The 10834-nt window shown below is 33.2% G+C and overlaps 2 protein-coding genes across 2 annotated transcripts in view; both read left to right on the forward strand.

The window, feature by feature from the left end:
* Positions 1 to 403: 403 nt before the first annotated feature.
* On the forward strand, positions 404 to 5838 carry LOC125853627 (disease resistance protein RPV1-like). Its single transcript, XM_049533352.1, has 6 exons — positions 404 to 578; positions 1333 to 1883; positions 2077 to 3178; positions 3258 to 3707; positions 3808 to 5239; positions 5750 to 5838. Exons 2-6 carry the CDS (start codon positions 1372 to 1374, stop codon positions 5836 to 5838), a joined length of 3585 nt encoding a protein of 1194 aa, XP_049389309.1. The 5' UTR covers positions 404 to 578; positions 1333 to 1371.
* A 3491-nt stretch (positions 5839 to 9329) lies between these two features.
* Positions 9330 to 10834, forward strand: part of LOC125853630 (disease resistance protein RPV1-like) — a 39678-nt gene continuing 38173 nt past the window's right edge. The window contains exons 1-2 of the mRNA XM_049533355.1: positions 9330 to 9348; positions 9461 to 9510. Of these exons, the coding sequence (XP_049389312.1) occupies positions 9330 to 9348; positions 9461 to 9510 (69 nt within the window). The remainder of the gene's footprint in view (positions 9349 to 9460; positions 9511 to 10834) is intronic.

Consider the following 10834-nt stretch of genomic DNA (forward strand, 5'->3'; position numbering starts at 1 on the left):
TTTACACTATGTATTTATTATCCAATATAAAATTAAATAATTAAAAAAATATAATTATAAGTAACAAAATAAATGTACATTTAAAATATATATTTTTGGAGGGCCAAAGACTTCAGTTTTTCAATTATAGTGAAAAATAATTAGTTCTATAGAAGAACATAAAAAGCAAGAGAAATTATAATTTTTTAAGTAATATCATGAATTTATAGTAAATAAAAGTTAGAAGTTTAACCCATTTGATTAATCCATATTTTACCCATATTTTTATGGATTGACTATGGATATCAAACCATATTTTACCCATGTAAAAAGATACTCACCAACCCATTAAAATATAGGCGTATTACGAAATGTCATATAAATAAAGCTTTTCCAACTTTCACTTTGTGTGAAAATAATCTGTTTTAAAAATATATTACATGGGTTGACTTGGGGAAGATAAGCGCTGTGCATCTTCGTTTGAATTTCCGATGGGGTTCTTCTTGTGCAGTGCTTCGCCTGTGCATAATAACCATCCAAGAATTCAATTACTTAAGCTTAATCCTGGTTGATAATTGCAGTATCATATACAAAACAAGGTTAGTTCTTTTCAATTTTTTCCCAAAAATTATTTCTATTTTGTGATTTAACTGCAGACAATTAGAGTAAAATCAGGAATACTATTACTTCATATTTTGAGTTTTAGGGAGAAACTGAACCTGAATTGAACTTGTTCTGTTGATTGCTTGATATATGTTAGAGCCACGCTGGTTTGTTTGGGGGAATGGAAACCAGCATTAAAAGTAATCAGTAGTTATGCATTGTAATTGACCTATGTTGATGAAAACCATTTTGTAGCCAAATCAAGTGTCTGGATATTGTAATTTGGAGTTAGCTGATACAAGATTTGACTACTTCATTTTTTTTTTAAAGATAATACATGTCAAAAGGATATATTTACTACCAAAGTTATATATGCTAGAAGCATCAAGGAACTGTGTTATGAATAAATAGATCCACCTATCTAAACCTTAAAAAAAAATTAAAAAATTGCCGTTATAACCACTTCCCATCTTCCAATTCAAATAGTTAGTTTTATATCACTACTTTGTTGTTTCTCCTTGGTATCTTATTATTTTGTTGTTGTTTCTGTTGTTACTATTGCCTCTTTTCACTGTTTGTTCAGCCGATGGTCTTTCGTAAACAATTTCTCTACTTTGTCAAAGCTAGGGTAAGGTCTGCGTACATTCTACCTTCCCCAGACCCCACTTGCGGGATCACGCTGGGTTTGTTGTTGTATAAGAAAACATAATTCAAGTAACTTATATACCTTTTTTTTTATGAACTTTGCAGATTAAAGAGCATCTTCATATAGAGCTTTGATCTATATTCATGATGAGAGTTGAAAAGGCATCAGTCTCCAGGCCTAGATGCTCTTATCATGTCTACTTGAGTTATAGAGGCAAAGAGATCAGCGTGAACTTTATCAATATCCTACACACTGCATTGACTGATGTAGGTATTCAAACATTCAAGAGACACAGTGAAGCTAGAAAAGGAAAGATTGTTGGATCAGAATTGCAAAAGGCAGTCAAGGAATCGAGGATTTCAATAATTGTATTCACGGAAGATTATGGATATTCTAGAAGGTGCCTAGATGAACTTGTGAACATCCTTGAAAGGAAGGAAAGTGCTGGTCATATGATTCTACCTGTGTTCTATCGTGTAGATCCATCCCATATTAGAAAGCAGAGAGAGTCGTATGCGAAAGCATTTCATAATTACGAAGAGCAGATCATGGCGAAGAAGGATGAAAGAAGGAATGAGCACATAGCAAAGATAAAGATATGGAGATCGTCTCTCACAGAGGTTGCAAATATGGCAGGGATAGTTCTAGAAGACGGGTAAAGTTTAATCAAATTTATTTTGGCTCTGCATTGTTTAAAATGTTTTTGTATATTTCTTATATTCTGTTGTTTTCCAACATTTATCTCGTCAGGGTTGTTTATGGACATTCAACTTCCATCTTGTTCAGTTGTGACATAATTTGCATTATAACCAGTGCTATCTATCTAAGTGGTCCTTTTCTTCTTGCAGGGATGAGCTGAAGTTTATTCAAGAAATTGTTGAGGACATTTGGGGTAAGCTGTCTCGCAAAGTTTTGAGTTTCGCCCCATATCCAGTTGGAATATATTCCCGTGTAAAAGAGATTAATTTCTGGTTACAAGATAGCTCGACTAATTCTCGCACATTGATGATTTATGGAGAACCTGGAATAGGGAAAACAACCATTGCCAAAGCTCTTTTTAACCTACATTGTGACAGATTTCAATGCAGCAGATTTCTTGGAGATATTAGAGAAATTTCAAAAGAAAGCTGTGGTCTGATTAACCTACAGAAAAATCTTCTTTCAGATCTTTTGAAAGAGGATAAGATTGATCTAAATGATATTGATAGAGGAGCTTCCATGATCAAAGAATGTTTAGTCCACAAAAAGTTTCTTCTTGTTCTTGATGATGTTGATGATTTGACTCAACTGAAAGGACTTCTTGATTCAAGAGATTGGATTCCTCCAGGGAGTAAAGTTATTATAACAACTACAAACGAACACTTGCTAAACCCTCTTGATGCTTGTGTGATGTATGAAACCAAGAGGATGAACAATCGTGAGGCGCTTAAGCTCTTCAGCTTGCATACCTTTGGTCAAGACCATCCCGTCAAGGAGTACATGAAACACTCCAAGCAGATAGTTAAACATTGTCGAGGGCTTCCTTTAGCTCTTCAGGTTCTAGCCTCTTCGCTACGTGGTGGAAGTATAGATATGTGGGAAGGTGCAATACAGAAATTAGAAAGATATTCTGAATGCCATAACCATAAAGTTCTTGAACTAAGCTATGAAGCTTTGCCAGATGATCATGATAAAAATGTATTTCTTGATATTGCTTGCTTTTTTGTCGGTAAGGACAAAGATTATACAATCAAAGTTCTGGATGAATGTGGTTTCCATGCTACTGCTGAAATACAGAATCTCATTGATAGATATCTCCTGACAGTGACTCCTGATAACAAGCTAATGATGCATCAGTTACTACAGGAAATGGGTAAAGAGGTCATCTGCCGAGAATCACCCACTGAACCTGGTAAACGCAGCAGAATCTGGCATCACAAGGATGCCCTTAGTATACTGCATGAAGAAACTGTAAGGCTCATTCCTCCTGTACCAATTTCGTTATTTTTCCTGGAGCTCATTTGCACTTCAATGTTACTTTCCATGTCAGGTTACAGAATCTATTGAAGGGCTTGTTCTTAAAATGCGTGGATCAAATGAAAGCAAACCAGACAGACATGAAAGTATATCAAAAAGACCTTACTTTAATGATTCACAGAGCACTTCAACATTGACTCTCAAGAAAAATTCATCAAAGAGGCTTCGCGTAGGATGCCTCTCTTGGGGTCAGGGGAATTCTGTTTCGGCAAGATCACAGACTGTACAAAATGAAGCTGGAATGAGTGCTAAAGCATTTTCTAAAATGCAAGAATTGAGATATCTTGAGCTTGAGAATTTCCAGCTTTCTGGCACCTTTGAAGGATTTCCAAAGAAATTAAGATGGATGCGCTGGTATGGACAATTCCAATCAACATCCTTCCCAAATGGCTTTCCTCATGAAAATCTTGTAGTTCTTGAAATGAACAATAGCAACTTGCATCAAACCTGGGAGGGAGCAAAGGTTTGCTTACTTCCACTCTTTTCTGATTTTGTGGCTGATTGTGTTCTGGCAGACTTGATATTTTTCTTCACTGACTCTCTCTTTACCTATTTTTGCTCAGTCTCTACGATCATTGAAGATACTTGATCTTGGTCACTCACACAGTCTCATGAAGACCCCTAATTTCTCTGGAATGCCGAATCTAGAAAGAGTGATTCTTGAAGATTGCATAAATTTGGTTAAGGTCCATGAGTCCATTGGAAGACTCCATAAACTTCTTGTCTTAAATCTGAAGGGATGCGAGAGCCTTAAGAAGCTTCCAAGGAAAATTTGGGAAATCAAATCCTTACAAGAACTAACACTCTGTGGGTGCTCAAAGCTGGAGCTTTCCAGGATTATGAGAAATGGTAAGTTTTTGCAAGCACTTACACGGGATGTGACTAACAGAGATCAATTTTCCACCAAGGCTGAAAAGCCAATATGCAGCGACTCTCTGTCTGCTAAATCAGTCTATTCAATCTTCTGGTCTTGGATGTCACTGTGGCCAAAGTCAGCAGGTTCAATGTCAGATATCTTCCAGATCACCTTACAAAGTTTGGATATTTCACATAGCAATCTGACTGACACTCTTATTCCCTACGACCTTTCTGTCCTATCCTCCTTGAAATATCTGAGTCTAAGAGGAAATCCCATTTCCACCCTGCCAGAGAGCCTGAAGAGCCTAACTATGCTGCAGTCCCTTCAGTTAGCCGACTGCACAAGGCTCCAGTGGATCCCTGAGCTTCCGTTGAGCTTACAAATATTGAATGCAAGTAACTGCAGATCACTGAACAAAGTAACAAATTTACCCAATTTCATGAGGTCACTTGACTTGCACTTAGAGAATTGTGAAAAACTGGTTGAGGTTCAGGGAGTATTCAAGCTAGATCCTATTGGAGACATTGATGATATCCTCGATATGTCTTTCCTAGATAATTTGGAGGTCAGAGCAGTAGATGTGGAACTTTGCAACTATCTGTCCTCAACAAAAAGCAAAGGTCCCCTTCAGGGACTATACGAATTTGGTATACACAACATTTACATTCCTGGAGGCAAGGTTCCTACCGAGTTCAGCAATATAAGCACAGGGAGCTCAATAGATTTCACTGTGCCTCCACTTCCTAATGCTAAGATCCAAGGATTAAAGATATGTGTTGCTTATGCAGAATATCTTGAAGAATGTTTCAGTGAAAGACACTTCATAAAAGTGAGCAATAAGACCAAGGGAATCAAATGGATTTATGGTCCAACAATTTTTGGAATTGCAGGCCCTGGTAATCCAATGCTATGGTTTAGTCATTGGAAGTTTGGAAACCAGCTAGAAAGAGGAGATCAAGTTGTTGTTTCATTAAGCATGGGTTGCTTAGTTAAGAAATTTGGTGTATATCTTGTATGCAGCGAACAAAGTGAGGAAGAGGAAGACACCCTATCTAATGCAGAAGGATGTCGTCGTCTTTCCTATCCACTACAGCATACAATTGGTGGAGATTTGTCTCCTTATGAGCTAAGTTCAGGTGTCTATCACCTCTCCATTTATTCTTGAATCTTGATAGTTAATTGTTGGACAACATTGGTGCCTCTTCATTCAACATGTCAACTTTCTAATCTGTTGTTAAATAGAGTAAGGGGAGTGTAGATTTGTCATTGACTAAGAAAGTTATCTTATGGTTTTTAAGTTTTGCCCTTGTTGCTCATTTAATGAAAATTTGTGTATCAAATTATCCTTATATCAGCATAAGTCCCATAGCAATTACGTTATGCCGCATAAGTTGTATAGGCCATTAATTCGCTCATCATAAATTTAGAAATTTTTTGCATGCCATAAATTTTGTAAGAATTAAGTTATGCCTCTTACGACATAACTTGTGGATTCTGAAACTGAACTACATAAGTTTTTGTACGAATTTAAGTTATTTAGTAAGACATAACTTGTTGTGCCTTATGCGATAATAACTTGTGGTATATTATATATACAAAATAATAAGTTTATACTGAGTGAAAATTATTTGTTATATTGATGTCAGTGATATTTTCGACCGACCACCCCAAAATGGACATTTTTGCGGTGAAAATTAACCGCTCCTTGCACCTAACCAATGGGCCGGATAGATGAACCTGGCCATGATGGCCCAGATTCCGTTTTGGGTACTTAGCAAAGTAAGCAATTTGAAGTTATCCATATTGGGGATTAACTGTTCCCTTCAAAATCCTACTTCTAGTAAATTACGTTGTAAAACCTAACAAAAATACAAGGGAGGGACGGAATTAGGATTTTTCGTTTTGAATTCTAGAAAACACAGCTTACATATTTGAGTCAGGTTCTGTGAAAGTAGCAGGAGGAATGGCCCTAATCTAAACAATGGAAGAAAGTTCATATACTCGTAATTTCTGCGATATTTATCCTCCTCACTGCGATCCCAAGCAATGGCAATGTCGACAACGATGATAAGCTGTCACTTACAGAGTTTTGCGGGAAGCATTATTTTGGTCCAAAACGGCCTGAAATAATACAAAATAGTAGTACTACTATTAATTTGAATGCGGAGACTTATTTCGTCGGAATATTGTTTGAGTGGAAAATTTGATCCAAAATTCAACAAAAAGGATGACTCCCTCAGCAAATTTCTTAGTCGCACCACTCGATGTCAGCAGATTTATCCGTGACTTTAGTTCAATAGGATTTTCTTTTTGTATAGGAACTAGAAATTAACTAGGATTTTTGTTTTTCATATTACTAGTCGTTGGGAACGTATGCTTGTCCCATATTATTATTATTATAAAATTTCTTTATATTTTAAAAATTGAATTATAAAATAGAAATTGTTCAAATTTAAATATTAATTCACTTTCCATGTTTTCTAATAGGAGCACCTAATAGTTTAAATGTGAACATAAGCAAGGTTGGTTATGTTTTCAAATGCTTAGCATATTAAAACTTATGTCATGACTTTCAGAAATTGGGAATTCCTCCTCTTATAGTCGTATGCATAACAAGAAGTTGTTGTCGAATGAAAGTAGTATTTTGTAAATGTTGAACAAAAAGTTGATCAACATATGTCTTCTTTAATATGGCTAGAATATCATTGTTAATTTTATAGTACCTAGTAAAAAAATAGTAATTATATTATGGCGAAGATAATTAATTATTACTGACATAAAAAAAAAAGAATCAATATATATTAATTATAATTGCACCTATATGTATCCTTTCTTTGATTCAAGATTAGGATTTCTTTAACATAAGAATATTATTTGTATGGTTGAAATAAAATCATATTACGAAATATAATAAGAATCAATCTCTATTCAAGAACATTTTCTTTCATACGAAAATTTGACATAAGAGTATTACTTGTATTGTTTAAGTATAATTGCATTACGAAATATAATAAGAATCGATCCTTATTAAAGAACAAGGGACTTGATATAAAAAGTTAAAATAAGTAAAAGATGTTAAAAAGTATAAGATTTAAATATCCTGAAAATTATACAGACAATTTCTTAAATCTCAAAAATCTTAATTCTATATCACGTTTTCTACAAACTATATTTTATGTATGTGAAATAATAAAATTGATAAAAAAAAAAAAAAAGAGTTATTAATAGCATATCCATTATGTACCTGATGATGAGAAGTGAAGAGCGCACATTTACCAAATAAAATCTGAAATATAGAAAAATAAATAAGAATTAGTTAGCAAACTGAAGGAAATTTTCATATATTAAATATATATTGTTGAGAACTAAAATGAACATAAGAGGAATAAAGTAGTTACCAATCAACAATATATATTTATATATTCAAACTTTTATGGCATATAGCTGCTAATCTATATATTATATAAAGCTTAAAGATGAAAGATTAATGTGACTTGAGTTATAGAAAATCACTGCACATGCACTATATATTACTCCAATTCTATTTGACAAGGAACATGAAAAGTTCATATAACTTTTGGAAGCTCAAGGGAAAAAATAGTAAATGTGAGATATGAAACAGTAGGATTATAAATTGAGTTCAAGTAATTTGTATTAGGTTAATTAATGGGGAGATGAAAGATTAATATCAATTAAATGTAGTTAAATTACTGATAAATAACTTTTTTTTTAAATGATAAAATGATTACTCAACTTTTAACTATTTAATATTTTATTATTTACATATTTTATAACATTTTTATTTAGTCTAGGAGCAAAATGGTAATCCAACTTTGAATGTTGGAGCTTCCCACTTATAATAATATATGATATATGATATGATAATTTATGTCCAGTTATATTAGCTTTGGTTTTGAAAGTTGTTTTTAAGTATTATTTATCGATATACTTGGAAAGTCTTATGCCAATATTTCTGATTCATACATGAAAAACATATATAGTTGCACCAGTGTCTTAACTCAAATTAATCTTATAAATATGATATATATGTTCGGAGAAAAGTATTGAGCTAATATGCTTAATCAATATGTTGATAAGCCAGTTTTAATATGTATGAAAAAGTTCTATTTTGGAAAGAAAATTTTGAAATAATCTTAGAAATACAATAATAAAATTATTCATCAAATTAAAAATACTAATAGAGTCAAAATTGTAATTTAAAGTTATTTAGATATTTATATTTACTCAAATATATAATCATCCATATGAGTATAGATGGTAAAATTAGTACATAAATTTATAATTTGTCCAATTCATTTAAGTTAACCGCTTATTTATTAGTATAATTCATTTAAAATTCAATTCATTTTAGATAATTAAAAATTAGATTGATAGTAGTTAAATTGACTTATAAGTAGTATTAATGTATTTTCAGAAAAAAATAATGTAAGAAATATGAGAAGTTTATATTGAGGTTAGTGTAGTGAAAAAGAGAGTTGAGACAAAAAAAAATTATTCTACGTCTTCAACTATATTTACTATACAAAAGAGAACATTTATATGTTGAAGGAAAGTGTTCTTATGTGGAGCTTTGGACTCTTTAACTAAATCCGGAGTTGGTTGAGTTGTACGACGTTGTTGAGCTGTTGTATCCTGGAGGGGACAAGTCAAGAATATTATTGCTGGATTGATGTAGATTATGCTGCGGTGAACTTGAATCTCCTTAAAGAGAGCAAGATATCCCTCCTCGGCTTAAAAATTTGTTTATTCATTTTTGTCATTTTATTTGAACAATAATTTATTGTATTTTGTGGTATATTACACCAACACAAATAATGTGGGACTTTCCGGCGCGAATCCGGATTTAGTCGAGTTTCAGGCTTCAATATAGGTACCGAACACCGGATGGAAAGCTAAAAAAAAATTTGAAATAACCCGTGAGTCTATTTTGACCCATATAGAGAGAAGGTCCAAAATAGTCTCTCATCTTTGGTTTAAAACTCAAAGTCATCCTTGAGTTTTCACATGAAACATTAATACTCCCTCATGTTTATAATATTGGTGCACTTTTTGGTCTTCTTCTCACAATCTCTCACATGAAGTCATTATTTCTATTAAATATATAAAATAACGATTAAACATTCCATACATAAATTACGATAAAATTAATGTTAAAAAATGGACAAAATTTTGAAGGAACATTAAAAGTGCACTAATATTACAAATATGACAACTAATGTTTCATGTGAAAACTCAAATATAACGTTGAGTCTAAACAAAAAATAAGGGATTATTTTGGGCCTTCTTCTTTGTCTGAGGATGCCAACAGTTATATGGGTGAACTCAATTTGTATTAGGTCCAGACGGAAAAATCAGAAATCGTCGGAAGCCATGGATTGTCACTTTGCAGCAACAATAGAAATGGCGATTCTATCATATTTCAGGGTATGTATGTATGTATAGAATAATCAGGGTTTCTTCTTACACCATTATGCGACCAATCTTCAAATCATCCTTTCTTTTTTTTAAATGATAATTGGTGAGTTGTTGAAATAATCTTATTGTTTCATTATGCCAACCAAAATGCATAATTTAACATGAAGTGCAATTTTCTTAATTCAGTTTTATTTATTATGTAGCATTAGATGCTCTTTGCAGAAAGAATATTGGCCGGTGCAACTAATGAGTCCATATTTTTGTAGATTTCTGAATAAACTAATCAACAGGATTAGTTAATTAAGCAGTTGGTCCCTTATCTTTTTCATAATCAATCTGCATAGATTCCTGGACCGCATTTGGTTAATTTAATTCATTATTAGTGGTAAAGACAGAAGTTAGTGAACGTTGAGTCAGAATTCGGACTTGTGTTCATTGATCCAAGGCTTAAATAAATAATCAGCTTATTAATTTATTAGCAGATAAGAGAACTAGCCTAATACTAGCTTTCTCTAGTCTGCATTTTTGTTGTCCTTGTGTCATATATTGGCTATTAAAGCATTGTGTAATTGTGTATCCGAATTGATTGGTAAACTTGATCTGATGGGTTCTGAAAAACAACAAGCATCTTCCTCCTTTGTTTCTCCATCCATTTATCATGTGTTCTTGAGTTTCAGAGGTGAAGACACCCGCAAGACTTTTACTGACACTCTTTATGCAGCTTTGGTAGGTGCAGGGTGGCGTACATTTAAGGATGACAATGAGATTGAGAGAGGGGAAAATATTAAGACAGAATTAGAGAATGCAATTATAAATTCGAGGAGTTCAATAATTATCCTCTCAAAGAACTATGCTACTTCAACATGGTGCCTTGATGAACTTGTCAAAATCCTTGAACATAAGAGGACAAAAGGGCATGCAATTCTTCCTGTCTTCTACCGTGTGGATCCTTCTGAAGTTAGAGATCAGAAAAAGAGTTTTGCAGAAGCATTTACGAGATATGAGAGGCAAAATGAAGCTGAAAGTGATGAAGGAAAGAGGGAGTGGATGGATAAGGTCCAAAAATGGAGAGCAGCTCTTGGAGAGGTTGCAGATTTGGGTGGTGTTCTAGTAAACAATCAAGAGGATAGGTAAGTTTTTTTTTTTACAGAACCAGTAGATTCTTCCTACTGCAGTAACTGCACAGTAAACAAGAATAGATTAAGATTCTGTTTTCAAGTAAATCTTGCATATTGCTATTTGATGTGCATTTCTTGAGGAATTTTATAAAATCATTAAAGGTGAAGTTAAAGCTT

This window comes from Solanum stenotomum, chromosome 1, assembly GCF_019186545.1.
Source record: "Solanum stenotomum isolate F172 chromosome 1, ASM1918654v1, whole genome shotgun sequence".
NCBI classification, from domain to species: Eukaryota; Viridiplantae; Streptophyta; class Magnoliopsida; order Solanales; family Solanaceae; genus Solanum; species Solanum stenotomum.